Below are 16277 nucleotides of genomic sequence, written 5' to 3'. Positions count from 1 at the left end.
CCAGCTCATGCACATTCCTGGGGTCATATTTGCAGTGGTACCCACATTTTGATGAGGTGGAACCCCACATTTGCCCATGTGGGAACCGAGCTGTCTCTCAGAGCTTGTACATCAGAGTCTGAAAAAGTGTGGCCATGGTCCAAATGTGGAGTTGACGTGCAGGACACAGCAGCTAGGTCTGTGGTCATTAGGCTTCTTAGCATTGGAGAAGGGTGAGGTGTGTTCTCACACCACCTCCTCCCCACTTCTCAAAGCTGCTAGTCCCCAGGGAATTCAGAGTGGGGTGGAAATCCAAGAGAAAGGGATCAGCTAATGACCTTCTCCCTTGACCTCCTTGAGTTTGCATTACAGGCATTTTTCATGCTGAGAATTTCACAAGCTCTTGTGAAAATTGCTTCTGGTGGAAGAGGGTCATTGCCTGGAGGCAAGCATGGCTACTTCCCTTGGGTGGCAGGGGAACCCCATTCAGGCTACCTTCAGGGACCTGAGCTGGAGACTCTTTTTAGGATTTCTATATGCCAGGGACTATGAAGTGTGGTTAGATGAAAGCCTTGGTGGAAGAGCTTGTCTGGAGATTGTGTTTGCCGTATATACTTAGATATGTGTGTATGGCAGGGGGGGTCTTGAAGTGGATGGAGCTTCCTAGAAGGAGCACTTGAGGTTCCCCAAACTTCCATGTGGCATAGCCCCTGTCAGTGCTGTTCTACAGCTTTTCCTTTTAGGACCTGGAGCATGATATGGCTCATTCTACTTCATGCTTTAAGTGTAGAGCTTGATTGCCCACCTGAAAGCTCCTAAAAAGCAAAGAAACTGAAATCTTTTCTCCCATGAGGACTGTTTTAACCATGGATTCAATTTGGTCTTTCTAGGAGTTCCCGTCGTGGCTCAGAGGTAACGAACCTGACTAGTATACATGAGGATGCAAGTTTGATCTCTGGCCTCACTCAGCGGGATGAGGATCTGGCCTTGCCATGAGCAGTGGTATAGGTCCCAGACGCAGCTCGGATCCTGCATTGCTGTGGCCAGCAGCTGCAGCTCTGATTCAACCCCTAGCCTGGGAACTTCCATATGCCACAAGTGTGGCCCTTAAAAAAAAAAAAAAAATCCATGTCTTTCTGGGGCTGCCTTCCAGACCCTTTGATGCAGGGCTATCAAATTCTACCAGAGAGGCTTCTCTCCCAAAGGAAAGAGGGTAAGAGTTTCTTCTGGCCTGGAACCACTAAGGCATGAACTGACCTAATCAGGAAGCTGGTGATGTGAGTTGGAGTGGATAATGGAATGGAGTCAGAGAAGTCAGATGTGGGTTAAATAAGAAAGTGGTGCTTCCTAGGTTGGCTGTGTGTCTGATTCCTCATCAAGTCAAACCAGTGACTGAGATCTATGGTCTGGGTCCTACTAGATGAGTACAAGTCAAGGACTTCCGCTTGCCCAAGGCAGCAAGGTCAGGAGGGATGGAGGAAGATAAAGAAGAAACAGAGAGGGCTAGATTGTAGTTGGCCGCTTCTTTCTTTCTTTCTTTCTTTCTTTCTTTCTTTCTTTCTTTCTTTCTTTCTTTCTTTCTTTCTTTCTTTCTTTCTTTCTTTCTTTCTTTCTTTTAGGGCCACACCCATGGCAGATGGAAGTTCCCAGGCTAGGGGTTGAATTGGAGTTGCAGCTGCCGGCCTACACCACAGTCACAGCAATGCAAGATCCAAGTTGCATCTGTGACCTACACCACAGCTCACGACAATGCCAGATCCCCACCCACTGAGTGTGGGGATGGAACCCGAATCCTCATAGATACTAGTTGGATTCATTTCCGCCGTGCCACGATGGGAACTCCTTAGTTTGGCCCTTTCTTAACAAAACTGTGAGCAGATCACTCCCTCTGCTTCTTTAGACTCACCCTCTCTGTTGAGAATGCCAGCTCATAGCCCATTTAAGAGCCATTCCTCTTGATGAAAAGTCAGAGACCGTGAATAGGGACCAGCTCTCTAATGGCAATTTCCCCCCGGCCTGTGTTTGGTCACTGGCTTATCAGCAAATTTTTTCAAACATTGAATGCCTGTTTGTCTCACTGGGTGGACTTTTACTTAAAATTCTTGTCTAGGGCACATGCAGTAAGTGCAGAAAAATGTAAGACACTCTTTCTTTGGTCATTGAATAAAAGACCCTGGGGAGAAAGCCAAAGTAGCTTGTATTAATTATTAAACTTGTCCCACGGTTAGCTCTGAACTTTTACTTTGGCACAGGACACAAAACGAGTTAGGTGAGTCACGGTCCAACATAAGTGAGTTACCTGAGTGGTAGCTGCAGGCTGGGTTCTAACCAGGTAACACGGCCATCTCTTCTCAATAGAGAGGAACGAGATCGTTTGGAAAAGAAAGATAATTTCTCCCTTGAGGCACAACGAGAGAGGAACCTGAAAAGGTACTGTGGGGTTCAGAAATGTCTCCTCTCTGTGTTTTCTAGGTATTGCCTTTCTTGTCAAAAGGAACTGGGGTCTGTAGTAGCAACTTTGCAGCTTTATCTCTCCAAGTCCCAAAGGAGGGAAGGATGGGAGGGGAGAGGGGAAAAGAGGAAGAGTGAGGGCAGAGCGTGGAGAGAGAGATTTGACCAAATGCACACAGCTCTCCTTTGGTTGAAAATATTCTGGTTACAAGAATTAAGTAGACGTGTTCCCACTGTGGCGAAATGGAATTGGCAGTGTCTTGAGAGCTCTGGGACATAGGTTCGATGCCAGGCACTGCTCCGTGGCCCGGGGAGCTCTGTATGCTTCGGGGCGACCAAAGATGAAAACAAAAAAAAAAAAAAGGAATTAAATAGAGGCTGAGTGTGTTCTTAGAAAGTGGATAATCATATTTATTATTGATTTTATTGCTCTGTTTTAGAGGAAAAGATGTAGCTCTGAACATAGTGCTTTAAGAAAACCAGTGTGTGACTCTTTACTTCCTTTGTTCTAAGCTTAAAATCACAGCCAGGTTGAAAATAGACTCTCCCCTGCTGAGCACGTTCTGTTGTGGGTAACAAGCAAACCAGATCCTGTGCTTTTGGAAGAAGTAGCAAATACTTCTGGGTACCCTTCTCTAGGCAGTAGATGTATTTCTGAAAGTTGAACGCTAAGTAGATGTAAAAATGTAGGGAATTTTGTAACTTGACCCCCTGCTGAATCTACCTGAAAATTTTAGAACTTCTCTTATAAATGCAAGTAGCCTCCACTCCAATCCCATCCACTAGGGACTTGAGGGCAGGTATACAGACTCTTTGTCTCTGTCCTAGCACAGTGCCCTGTATATATTAGGCATGTAATACATGTGTGTGGAATTGAATTAACTAGAGGTGATTTGTACATTGCACTGTCTTAATCAGGACATACCCCTAAGATACATTTATTCTACTTTTTTTTGGTAGCTCTTCTTTTTTTCTGGGCATTTAGGGTGGCTTTTATTCTTTTGAAATGATGTAACTATTTTTTCTGGTCTCAGCATTTTATCAAGGAAATGGGTCCATCACATTGATGATGTAATGTTAACATGTGAAACCTTGCTTCTGCTGCAGGACACTGCAGACTTTGCTGGAACTTCTACAAAGGGGTGGTTGGGCAGTAAGATGTGCAGAAAATTCAAGGCTCAGACATTGTTGTAAATTTGTTAGGAGGGTGTGGTTGGCTAAGACTCACCTTGGCCCAGAAGCTATAATAAGATGTCAATCTATCCAACCCCTAAGAACCTGACATAAATGCAAGCATTTGTAGGAATGTTGGGAATTTGGAGGACTTTTCTTCTTTTCTTTTCTTTCTACAGGCACACCTGTGGCATATGGAAGTTCTTGGGCTAGGGGTCGAATTGGAGCTGCAGCTACTGGCCTATGCCACAGCCATGGCAACACCTGTGCCATGGCTGTGTCTGTGACCTACTCCATAGCTTGAAGCACAATGGGAACTCCGGATTTGGAGGACTTTTCTTCCCAACATAGCAGAATGTCTCTGTCCCTTCTACCACCTGGTTAAGAAAGGGCATATATGGAACTGGGGATCAAATCAGCCAGCACCAAGGAGAAGGCCAGAATACTAGCAGAGTAGACTAAGACTCTAGGCATCACCCAAGCAGGGCTACCACCTGAGTTTTATGTGTCTGTGACTCCAAAAAGTATGGATTGTGCACTATGGCAGAGACAATAGAAGGCAATAATATCCCTAGGATTTGGGCCCCAGCTCAAGAAGGGGGCAAAGCCCAGATGTGTCCCCATAGGGCAAAAGCTCCAACAGTGTACATAGCAGAAATTGCCTTCCTTTCAAGTGGGTAGATTGAGAATATGGTCCAACAACCCCCTCTACTGTGACTCAAAGGCCCACTTAGACAAAGTGGCAGGACTATTTATAGCAGAGAATCACCCTGTCCCTAGAAACGTGGGTCCTACCAGGCCCTGTAGAATGTGTAGGTCCTTCAGATGCCCCCTCCAACAATCAAGAAGCTGACTGAAACAGTTGAAATCATCGCAGCAGACTGGGCACAAGGGAAGAGTGGCCATTGTCGCACCTGGGTTAGATGCCATATTGCCAAGGATGCTGGATTGACCTTGAACTACAGTGACTTGGTTAACACAAGTAACTGCAGTCCTATATGTTCTAAACAACACCCAAAGTCAACAACACCCAGACTGGTATCATCTCCTGGAGTTTCCAGCCGGTGAAGGATTGGCAAATGAATTATATGGGTTCGAAATATGCCTTGGTTTATATGCACACTGCCCCTGGCCTAACCCAGGCTTTCCCCTGTCTAGGCATAAACCAGGCTGTCGCCTTTAGGGGACTAGAGACACTGAGCACCACGTTTGGAGACCCTTGTCCAAAAGACATGGTCACTTTTCCAAAATCAGGAGGTTGTAGGAGCTGGTCGCGGCGGGGTGGAGTGCTAGAGGAAGTCTTGGAGAGGATGTGACCATTGGTTGACCTTTGAGCAGAACCCGGTCAAGCGGAGGCCTCGCACCCCCTCCCCTGCCTTGAAATGTACATTCTGCACACAGTTTCCACCGCTGGAGCCGTGGTGTGCAAAGACGCAGTTTTGAGAGAGCAGAGTGGTGTTGAGACCGTTGGGACAGAATGCGTGACAACCCTTGTTAAAGCCCCGGTGTAAACTTTTTTTTTTTGTTTGTTTGTTTGCTTTTTAGGGCTGCACCTTTCGCATATGGACATTCCCAGGCTAGGGGTTGAATAAGAGAGGCAGCCCACTGGCTTACACTACAGCCATGCGGATTAGAGCGCGACCACGACCTGCACTACAGCTCACCGCCAACTGGATCCTTAACCCACGGAGAAAGTCCAGGGATCAGAACCTGCCTCCTCATGGATACTAGTCCGGTTTGTTAGGCTGAGCCACAACAGGAACTCCATGGGTGTAAACTTTTAAGATTCTGGAGGGCAGATGTGGCAATCTGCTCACCTTGCATCTGCTCAAAACAAGCCTCATATGAAATTTCCCTGGCTTATTCAACCCACTGCCTGCCAATCAGGCGTGTCAGCCTCTTTGGTCTTTCCTTGCCCTCCAACTACAGAGGCCAGTTAATTTATGAACCAACATGGGGACAGATTCTGGAGAAGGCAGCCCCTGTGTGGGGCCCTGAAGGAGGCCAGGATTTCACTAGGACACCCGAGTGTTAAGGGAATCCAGGAAGGACCAGCAGGATCCAAGGCAGAGGCTGATATGTGAGAAACTTGTCTGGGAGGGTTGGGGAGAAAAGCTTGGCAGAAGTGGGATGTGTGAGTCGGGAGTGTCCCCTGGGAGGGCTACGCAAGGAGAAACTGGAAAGATGGTGAGGTCAGACCGTGGCAGGATTGCCAAATCAGAGAGAAGGCTCTTGGTCCAAGGCAGAGAGCCCTCCAAAAGGGAAACTAACATTGGTGAGTATCTCCTTTGTGCCAGGTCATGTGTTAATTTCTTTATGTATCTATCATCTCGTTTAATTTTTTTTTTTCTCTTTTTAGGGCTGCACCTGCTGCATATGGAAGTTCCCAGGCTAGGGGTTGAATCGGAGCTGCAACTGCTGGCCAAAGCCACAGCTACTGCGACGAAGGATCCTTAACCCACTGATCGAGGCCAGGGATGGAACCCGCATCCTCATGGATACTAGTCTGACTTGTTTCCACTGGGCCACAATGGGAACTCCCTGACCTGTTTGATGTTGATAAAAATCCTAAGATGTGTTCTTCTCATCATTTTTTTTTTTTTTTTTTTTTTTTTTTTGGTCTTTCTGCCTTTTCTAGGGCCACTCCTGTGTCACATGGAGGTTCCCAGGCTAGGGGTCTAATTGGAACTGTAGCTGCTGGCCTACACCACAGCCACAGCAACATGGAATCTGAGCCGCGTCTGTGACCCACACCACAGCTCACGGTAACACCAGATCCCCAACCCACTGAGCAAGGCCAGGGATCGAACCCGCAACCTCATGGTTCCTAGTCGGATTTGTTAACCAGTGCGCCACGATGGGAACTCCCTTCTCATCATTTTTGAAGTGATAGAGGCTTTGCTTTGAATTGAAAGATTTAAGCACAAGAATGGCACGAGGAGGGCAGTGTTTAAGGAGCCTGGACCAGTCGTTGTGGATTGAGGGGGAGGAATCTAGGTTGTGGGGTCCAGTTTGGAGGGTCCAGCTTTGTCTTCCTCTGTTTCGTTCCTCCCTGTCTCCTCTGCTGTGAGGATAAGATCATTTCCTAGTTCCCATCAGCACTATCTATTTTACCTTGTCACCCTGCTTAACATTTGCTTGGTTAAACTCTTCTCTTTTAGTGTTGATTGGTTCCTGGAAGACTGAGATGTCCAGAAAACGAAAACCCTCAACCCCTGTAACCACCATTAACTAGTATTTTGATATTTGGAATATATTTATTTTAAAATTTAAACATTTGTTTATTTTCATTTATTTATTTATTTTTGGCCAAAGCATGTAGTGACTTAATGTGGGATCTCAGTTTCCAGACCAGGGATTGAACCTGGGCTGCAGGGGTGAGTCCTAACCTCTAGACCACCAGGGAACTCCCAGCATTTGTTTAATAATGATTTAATGAAAGAGGTTATTATTACTTACCCAGCTCAAACATGCATAAATTGAGTGAGTGGGACAAGGTGAGGGGCGAAATAGTGATGATTTTATGCAAGGGTCTTAGATTGTCTTCTTTTCCCGAGTTTAAGAGGATGGTGAGTTCCTATGGTGGCTCTTGGGTCGTATTGGTGTGATTTCCTTAATTTCCCAAGTTTTAACAAAACAATTGTATGTAAGCAGAAATGATAGTAATTTTTTACCTTTTTTTTTTTTTAAATGAAGAACAAAAGCTATGCTGCGCCAATCAAAATTGAAAATGTGTTTCATGTCTGAGCAATTTTGAGAGAACTGATTTAAGTAGACAAGATGACTGGCTGGCTGATATCTCTGACAAATATTGAAATACTACTTTTGGCAGGTGAGTTGGGATGTATTTTGAAGGGATTTTAGACAGAACACAATGGTAACCTTGAGAACTAGTTTATTGATACTTAAATATTCTTTAGGGAGGAAGTTTTGAAGTGTCTTCTCTTGGTTTGATTTTTTTTTTCTGCTTAAAATTTTTTCTTTTCTGTTTAGTAGTGAGGTTATACATTAAATAGTTATAAATACTTACTTTAATTTTTTAAAGCTAGTGGAATTTGCTGTTATAGTCCAGAGCTTCTAAAAATAACTTGTAACCTTCCTTTTATAATTCTTTTTTTGAGCCATATGATGTAATTCTTTTTAAATTTTATTGCTTTATCTTCACAAAGGGAGTAGCTTATCTTGTCTTAGTGATTAGCAACGACTTGTGTTGAAATTTCCTTTTCTTGAATTGTATCTCTAATTTTCTCATTGAATTTGGTTCACTCTGTATCTTTTAATGGCATTTGTTTTTGGTCTTCTTTAGGTAGAAGTATCTAATATATCATTGAGGGATGAGCATGGACTGGTCTGGCCAGGGCTGCCATGAATGATTGTGTTGATGTGAATGATTCCTTATGCCCTTGGTTGTGCAGTGTGCCACCTGGGGAAACGTACATGGAAGCCCTGGGCTCGCCAGAGTTTGCCCTGCCTGGATTATCCTTTAACTTTTCTGGTATAGAAACAGAAAAACATTCTTTAGACCTCACCGAGGAGCTGACCGATTTTTGCTGGTGCCCTTGAATTGGCTTTACTTTGGCCAAGGCATGTCCAGGGGCATTGTCAAAGATGGGGCATTGATAAAGTCACACTGAGATCATAGTTTCTATGGGAGAACCCAGTGTAGCCCAGCATGTGAAATCTCTCTCTCTCTCTCTATATATATATATACGTGTATTTTATTTTATTTTATTTTATTTTATTTTATTTTTCTTTGTATTTTTAGGGCTGTAGCTGCGGCTTATGGAGGTTCCCAGGCTAGGCGTCCAATCGGAGATGTTGCCGCTGGCCTACGCCAGAGCCACAGCAATGCGGGATCCGAGCCATGTCTATAACCTACACCACAGCTCACTGAAGCGCCAGATCCCCAATCCACTTAGCAAGGCCAGGGATGGAACCTGCATCCTCGTAGATGCTAGTCGGGTTTGTTAACCGCTGAGCCACAAAGGGAATATATATATTACCAAAAGTAAAAAACTGATTATTTGAATAAGAAAACAAACATATCTGACAAAATTAATTGAGAAAAGGAAAGACATCACAAATAAATACTAAAAGAAACATAAAGGAGAAAATATTACAAATACAGTGGAATTTTTTTGGTAGCTTCCACAGAATGTAGAATTTCCTGGGCCAGGGATCAAACCTGCGCCTCAGCAGCGACCCAAGGCACAGCGGTGACAATACCAGATGCTTACCTCACTGGGCCACCAGGGAACTCCATTAGGTGAATTTTTAAGATTCATCAAATGAATGTCATGAATAACTTTGCCAATAAATTAAAAAATTTGAATGTGGTGGAAAATGTAAATTTAAAAACTGACCAAAGAAGATGTTTAAAAGCTAAAAGAAAAATTTTAAAAACTGGATTAAAAGGAAAAAATCTTACCAACACAAAACAGTCTTATAGGTGAATTTCTCCAAATCTAAATGGAATAAATAATTCCTTTCATATGAGAACTATTTCAGAGATTAGAGAAAGGATCTAACTCATTTTTAAAGTCTATAGTTAGAGTCCAATATTACTAATGAACATAAATTCACATTTAAAAAAAAATTCCAGTGCTGATTCATGCTTTGGCCCCTCTCTGAGCAGGCAAGGCAACAATATAGAAAATTCTGCATGTTTTTAGGGAGTCATTCTGATCATATATTCAAAAAGGGGAAATGATGGTGTTCTGAGCAAGAGGATTGAAACAGAGGCAACTCTTAGAAGTTTCTCCTCTTCTCTGGGAAGTGGAAATACAAGAAACAAGTGGCGACAATTAAAAATGACCACCTAGGAGTTCCCATTGTGGGGCAGCGGAAATGAATTTGACCAGGAACCATGAGGCTGCAGCTTCGATCTCTGCCTCGCTTAGTGGGTTAAGGATCCGGTATTGCCTTGAGCTGTGGTGTAGGTCGCAGATGCAGCTCGGATCCCAGGTTGCTGTGGCTGTGGCTGGCAGCTTCAGCTCCAATTAGACCCCTAGCTTGGGAACTTCCATATACTGTGGGTGTGGCCTTAAAAAGCAAATAGCAAAAAAAAAAAAAAAAAGACCACCTGATTAAAGAAATGTGAAAGAGAAAAGACTTGTTACAGCTTCAGTAGGAACCAAATGTATCCTTGAGGCTTTTTCCAAAGGAAGTGGACATTCAGGATTGTCCTGGTGAACACAGGGTTTTTGGATATCTAGGGTGAGAAGATCAGTCAGAACTTTCCTTAAAACAGGAGTTTTGAAGATGTGGTTCCCCAGACTAGTAGCACCAGCAGCACCTGATCAGAAATGTAAATTCTTGGACCACGGACCTACTGAACCAGAAACTCTGGGGCTGAGCCAGGTGCTCTGAGTCATATCAAGCCCCTTTGGTGACTCTGAGGAATGCTGTTTGGCTTCAGAACATTGGGGAAGCCAGTGGATTGAATTTGTACACTGAAGCCAGTATTTCTCTTGCTCACTCCCAGTGTCTTGTCTGCGTGTCCGCATTGAACCTGAAGAAGGCAGCCTCGCAGGGGGAACATGGATCACAGTCTTTTTTGATGGTAGGTGCGGTCTTCCTACAGCATCCTAAAGAATATGAGTCTTCTATTTTCTTCTTTTCTAAGGACAGATATAAAAAAGATCTGGCAGTTGGAACCAACGGACTGATTTGTGTGTTTCTAGATGCCCACTAGCAAAGATCACATCATGCCACTTTGAGTCTGGGTCTACTTCCTTGTCCTAAGTGGTGGGGTGGTACTCCAGGAACCCCAATGAGATGATATGTACATAGCATAGAACTTGGCAGTTCGACCTCCAGAACCTTGGTTATCTTCCTTGTTGGTAATCCAGCATGTGGGGACTTCTAAGCCAGGGCTCAGTGTATCCATCTCTTCCACAGTAAAGAAGAACTTTGAGGGCTGGAAAATTCTCTCTCTCTCTCTCTGTCTTTTTTTCTTTGTACTTTTGTCTTTTCTAGGGCCGCCCCCTTGGCATATGGAGGGTCCCAGGCTAGGAGTCCAATTGGAGCTGTAGCTGCTGCCTACACCATAGCCACAGCAACGTGGGATCTGAGTCACGTCTGCAACCTACACCACAGCTCATGGCAACGCCGGATCCTTAACCCACTGAGCAAGGCCAGGGATTGAACCCTCAACCTCATGGTTCCTAGTTGGATTCGGTAACCACTGAGCCACGATGGGAACTCCTGGAAAATTCTTTAAAAAAAATTTTATTTTTTTTACTAAAGTGTAGATGATTTATAAGGTTCAGTCAACTTCTGCTGTACAGCAAAGTGACCCCCCCATACATTCTTTTTCTCATATTATCTTCCATCACATTTTATCCAAGTGATTGGATTGAGTTCCCTGGAGTACAGATAGATAAGTACAGGAGAACCTCATCACTTATTCTAAGTGTAATAATTTGCATCTAACCCCAAACTCTCAGAAGGGCCGGAAAACTCCTTCCTGGTTTAGGAAGATGGACCTCAAGAAATAATTTTCTTTTTCAAATAAAATCATGAATGAGAACATTCATTCGTATAGCACTCATTAATTAATGCCTTTGGAAATGGGGGATATTGCTTTAATCTTAGGTCAACCTAAGAGCCTCCCCATGCCCCCTGTGGCATGTTTTCATGTTACCCTGTGTAGATCACAACTCTGCTCAGCTCCCCTTGTGTTTAGGTTTGGAGTTGGGTCTCCTTTATCCGGCCAATGGTACTCAGCTAGAGATCCACCTGGTGAATATGGCTGTGCCCTCGCTGCCCAGAATCCCCTGTGACATCTCTCCTCTCTTCCTGGATTTGCCGGCAGTGATGTGCAAGACCAGGTACGTCTGCCTGAGAATGAGAAGACCAGATGGGACGAGTGCTTTTCTGTCCCATCTGGTCTTGGCAAATTAGAGTAACTCCTGCTCTATGACTGTGATGACCGGTGTGGTTCCCTATCAGGGCTTTGGGGCTTAAGGGAGGATGAGATTAAGGGAAATGTTTCTGAGAATTTTGAAATATTTACAAGAAGGGGCTAGATTATGCTTCTGAGTTTTTTGGGTAAGGATCTCTATTTTTATTAAGAGTTCAAAAAATGGGGCCATCTTGCCATCGATTCTTTTAGGATAGGCATGATTGTAATGATTATACATAAACTAAAAACCAGTTAGAAAGGAAATTTGCCTTCATCCTCTGTTTGCTGAGTTCGATAGGATTTTTATAGGATTCCAGATAATCCATTGTCCTACTTAAGTTTTTGTTGGTTCCCGAAAGTTTACACTAGTTCTTTCTTTCTTTAATGACTTAAGATGCTGCCTGAAAGTGGATCATTGGTTAAGGGAAAAAAAGATTATTTCCTTTTGTCTTCTCTTCCCTCTTTCAGAAAGTACCCCCTTCCGTCTCTGTCTGTTGAACCAATGATATTGTAAATGCCACCTCTTCCCTGAACAACCAACTGAGTGAAATCCTTCCTTTCTTGGAAATGGGGGCAAGTAGGAACTGAAATCCAGGCTTTGTGGAAGGAGCACCTTATAGCAATTCACCGGCATGATATGTGTGTATGTGTGTGTATATACCACACATACATTTTTTTGGTGCAGCTCATCCTCTTGAAGGGAGGACTTTTTTGTAATTTATAAAAAGACATGGTATGCACAACTTAGTGGCCCTGTTTCTTCAGCCTTATGGTTCCCATGACACTATGTCCATTGCCCACTTTTCAGTTTATCCTTGCAAAATTAAGTGCTTTGAGTTCAGAGGGTATGATCAGCCTACCCTCGTAATCCTTATGACGCTTTGCACAATATCTTGGAGTAAAAGATGCTCAATAGATGTCTATTGAATTAAAGTTCCTAATAGCACTGCTATTGGTAGAGATGTTTTTCTTAGGTTTTATGATATATTTGGGCATAGAGTTCCTGCAAGAACTTGCCATGAGATAAGTAACAGCTCTAATGATTTGTATGTTCTGTCTCCTCAATCCCAATCTACTAGTGCTTTTAGGATGCCCCATTGGGGATTCTTGTCATGGTGCAGTGGAAACTAATCTAAGAACCATGACGTCGTAGGTTTGATCCCTGGCCTCACTCAGTGGGTTAAGGATCCAGCATTGCAGTGAGCTGTGGTGTAGTTTGCAGATGTGGCTTGGATCCTGCCCTGCTGTGGTGTAGGCTGGCAGCTGAAGCTCCAATTCAACCCCTAACCTGGGAATCTCCATATGCTGAAGGTGCAGCCCTAAAAAGCAAAAACAAAAAACCCAAACAAACAAACAAAATGCCTCACTGATTTTATTTTATCTTATTTAATTAATTTATTTATTTTTGGCTGCATCTGTGGCATGTGAAAGTTCCCGGGCCAGGGGTCAAACCTGTGCTACAGCAGTGACAAGGCTGAATCCTTAACCAATAGGCCATCAGGGAACTCACCATTAATGTTTTGTTTCTTCTTTCTTTTCTGGCCACCCTGAGGCATATGAAGTTCCCAAGCCAGGGATCAGATCCAATCCACAGCTGCAACCTATGCCAAAGCTGTTGGCAATGCCAGATCCTTTAACACACAGACTAGGGATTGAATCTGTGTCCTGGTGCTACAGAGACACTGTCAATCCCATCATGCCACAGTGGGAACTCCTCACCATTGATTTTATATCATCTTTTTAGAAAAAAAGAAATATTACCCTCTTAAATGTACTCATTGATTGGACGATGAGTATTCAAATTCAATTAACATTCAAATGTTGGAAAATGTGCATTTTATCATCAGTGAAATGCTATCATCTTCATTATCATAAAAAGACATGTCTGCTTTCTCCAGAATAGGTATTATAGCATCAATGTGAGCCACAAATACAATTTAACATTTCCTAGTAACCACATTAAAAAGTCAAAAGAAAGAGGCAAAATTAATTTTAATAATATATTTTATTTAATTTAACACATGCAAAATATTGTCACTTCATATGGCATCAATATATAAATTATTAATGAGATACTTTATATCCTTTTTGGCATGCGAAGTCTTTAAAATTCAGTGTCTATTTTACACTTACAGCATATCTTAATTGAAATTAGCCAATTCAAGTGCTGTGTTTCAAGTGCTCAATAACCACATATGGCTAATGGCTAACATTTTGGACAGTGCAGATTTAAATATTTAAGATTATACTAAAGATTTTAGGAGAAGTATTGAAAGTCAGGAACTTCTAAAATCTAACTCCTTCCTCCCTTTCATAAAAATCAGAATGAATGGTAGCCTCAAAGAGGTGAAGAAGTCACTGTGATATTCATGAAAAGAAGTAAGAAGATATAGAGATATCCATCAAGATATCTCTTGATGGAGTGTTTATGGGCTGCTGGATAATTAAGTCAAGAATTTTTGGCAACATATAACATCAATGCCTTTTATCAGAAAAAGCCTAGGATTCAAGTACCCTTCAGTTGTGGTGTTCACATGCCCAGTTCCCTTAATCTATTTGAAATTCTCATTTTTTAAAAAATGGAAACTGGAGGAGATTATCAATCAATGTCCCTTCTGACTCTTAAAATCCTGTGAACCTATGATTTTGAGAAATATGGCAGAATTTTTAAAATTTTAGGCACTTTCAGTTAAACATTCACAACTTCTTTTGCTGAAGGATCCAATCTTTAAAGTCTAGTAGATGAGTGGGTAGAGGAGGTGAAAGTGAAATTCCAGATCCCTGGGGTAGCTCTGTTTCACCAGTGCAGGGGGGTATTTGCGATGGTCCAATGTTGCTGCCACCTTTGGCAAGTCATGTTTTTAAAAATGTATTTATTTTAAGATTTTTATTTTTTCTATTACAGTTGATTTACAATGTTCTATCAATTTCTGTCATACAGCAAAGGGACCCAATCATATATATATATATATATATATATATATATTCTTTTTCTATCATTATCTCCCATTGTGTTCCATCACAAGTGACTGGATATAGTTCGCTGTGCTATACAGCAGGATCTCATTTTTTTTTTTTTTTCTTTTTGATTCACAAAGATTTCTACTTTCTGCCCTCAGATCTCTGCTGTCTGAAGCCCATGAGGGTCTATACTACCTGGAAGTGCAGTCTGGGGGCCAGGTAGCAGGCAGTCCAAGTCCAGGACCAGGAGACAGCTGCACTTTCAAGGTGGGTTCCTAAGGGTGGAGGAATGTGAGTTTGCCTGGTCTGAGGGTGTGCCTGCCCTATTGACGAGCGAGTGATCAATCAGCAGGGAGGGGTGGTGCTGGCTGCTTTGCCAGGGTGAGAAGGCAGGTGGATGATAGTTATGGGGTTTCTGAGATGAACCTAATGAACGGAAATATAGAGCCTGTGTATGTCAGGCTCTAGCAAAGTGCTTTATGTACATTCATTTAATGCTCACAACAATTTTATGGGGTAGCTTTTTATTATCCTATTTTTACAGATGAGCAATCTGGGGCTCAAGGGGATGGAATAATTTGCCCACATTATCCAGGTCATAACTGACAGAACCAAGATGTAAACCTGCATTTAAATGTTCACTTAAGCAGAAGTCCATGGAGGGGCCAGAGAGATGACCATTGTGCATCAGAGTTTTATTTCACATCTGGGATCATCTGAAGTCTCAGTCGGGTGAAGGGACTCAGGGACCCAAGTTCCACCTTCTTCCTGGCTTCACAGTTGATTTCTCTTTCTTCTTCCAACCCTAAATGGAAAGGGCATTTGCTGCTGGAATTCTCCTTCAAGCTCAGAAAGAGCAAACAGCAAGGAGAGAGAGAAAGGGAGAGAGAGTTAGTTTATGAACCAATGCCTGGCTTATTTTAGAGCTTCTATATGCATTAATTTTATGTTGGGGCTTCATTTTATGTTTCATTTCAGATTAGGTTTTCCACTAAAATAATTTCTGAAAGCAGAGGTTCTAGACTTTCCATAAAAGGCAGTGGTTTGGCAAGGCTCTTGCTGTAGTTGTACTTTCCCTGGGGAGTCTCTGTTTAAGAGCTGTTCTAAGAGCTCTGTTTAAGAGCTGTTCTAAGATCCCTCTCGAACGCGATTTCATTTAAATTCATCTCTCATACAATCCCCATTTGATTAGGGCATTTATTTTTAGAATTTGGAATTTGCCATCGATGCATACTGAACAAACTGTTTCTCACTCCAAGAGAATCGTCCAGAATTTTGCTGCTGCACATATGCAGCACAAAGAAAAAAAAAAACAAAACCCATTCTTTCTTATGAAGACCAGCACCACCACCCCTACGCTGTCTCAGAGAATAAAACAGAAGAGCGATGGCCGAGCATGGTCCTTCAGCACCATGCTGTTCTTGGTTTTGATGTTCCTTTCACCCCAGAGAGTCGTTTTCTTACTTATTAAAAGATTGGGAAGGGGGTGGGGGGCAGGAAGAGAAGTGTTGCCTAAAATCACACATTAAAGAAAGCAGGTCCTTCGGTTGGTTCCACTAGCTTGGTGAGCTGATGAAAAAGCATCAGGGGAGCAGTTAATGAGAGGCTTTCAGAGCTGAAGGAAACACAGTGTCTCTCTTTGTTTGGGGATGGGGGCTGGGGGAGCCACAAGTATTAAAAATTAATTCCTCCTCATCAGTCCACTCCAAAGACCCTGCTGCAGGCACTGGTGAGTTTGAACAACTCACAGAAGGTTGATCAAGCAGCTGCTGGCTGTGGCTTTATCATTCTCATCCTCTGCTCTTCC

General features: G+C 43.0%; 1 protein-coding gene across 9 annotated transcripts in view; it reads left to right on the top strand.

Moving 5' to 3' along the window:
• PKHD1 (PKHD1, fibrocystin/polyductin) overlaps positions 2237–16277 on the top strand; it is a 477788-nt gene continuing 463747 nt past the window's right edge. For all 9 annotated transcript variants that reach the window (XR_002345756.1, XM_021098821.1, XM_021098820.1 and 6 more), the window contains exons 1-5: positions 2237–2409; positions 7300–7435; positions 10088–10165; positions 11291–11435; positions 14629–14737. Coding sequence is in view for 8 of the 9 variants with exons in the window: in XM_021098821.1 (XP_020954480.1) it covers positions 7384–7435; positions 10088–10165; positions 11291–11435; positions 14629–14737 (384 nt within the window). In the remaining variant the exon portion in view is untranslated. The remainder of the gene's footprint in view (positions 2410–7299; positions 7436–10087; positions 10166–11290; positions 11436–14628; positions 14738–16277) is intronic.

Source organism: Sus scrofa, chromosome 7 (assembly GCF_000003025.6).
Source record: "Sus scrofa isolate TJ Tabasco breed Duroc chromosome 7, Sscrofa11.1, whole genome shotgun sequence".
NCBI classification, from domain to species: Eukaryota; Metazoa; Chordata; class Mammalia; order Artiodactyla; family Suidae; genus Sus; species Sus scrofa.
The sequence above is the reverse complement of the archived record's forward strand: the minus strand, read 5'-3'. Positions and strand labels throughout refer to the sequence as shown.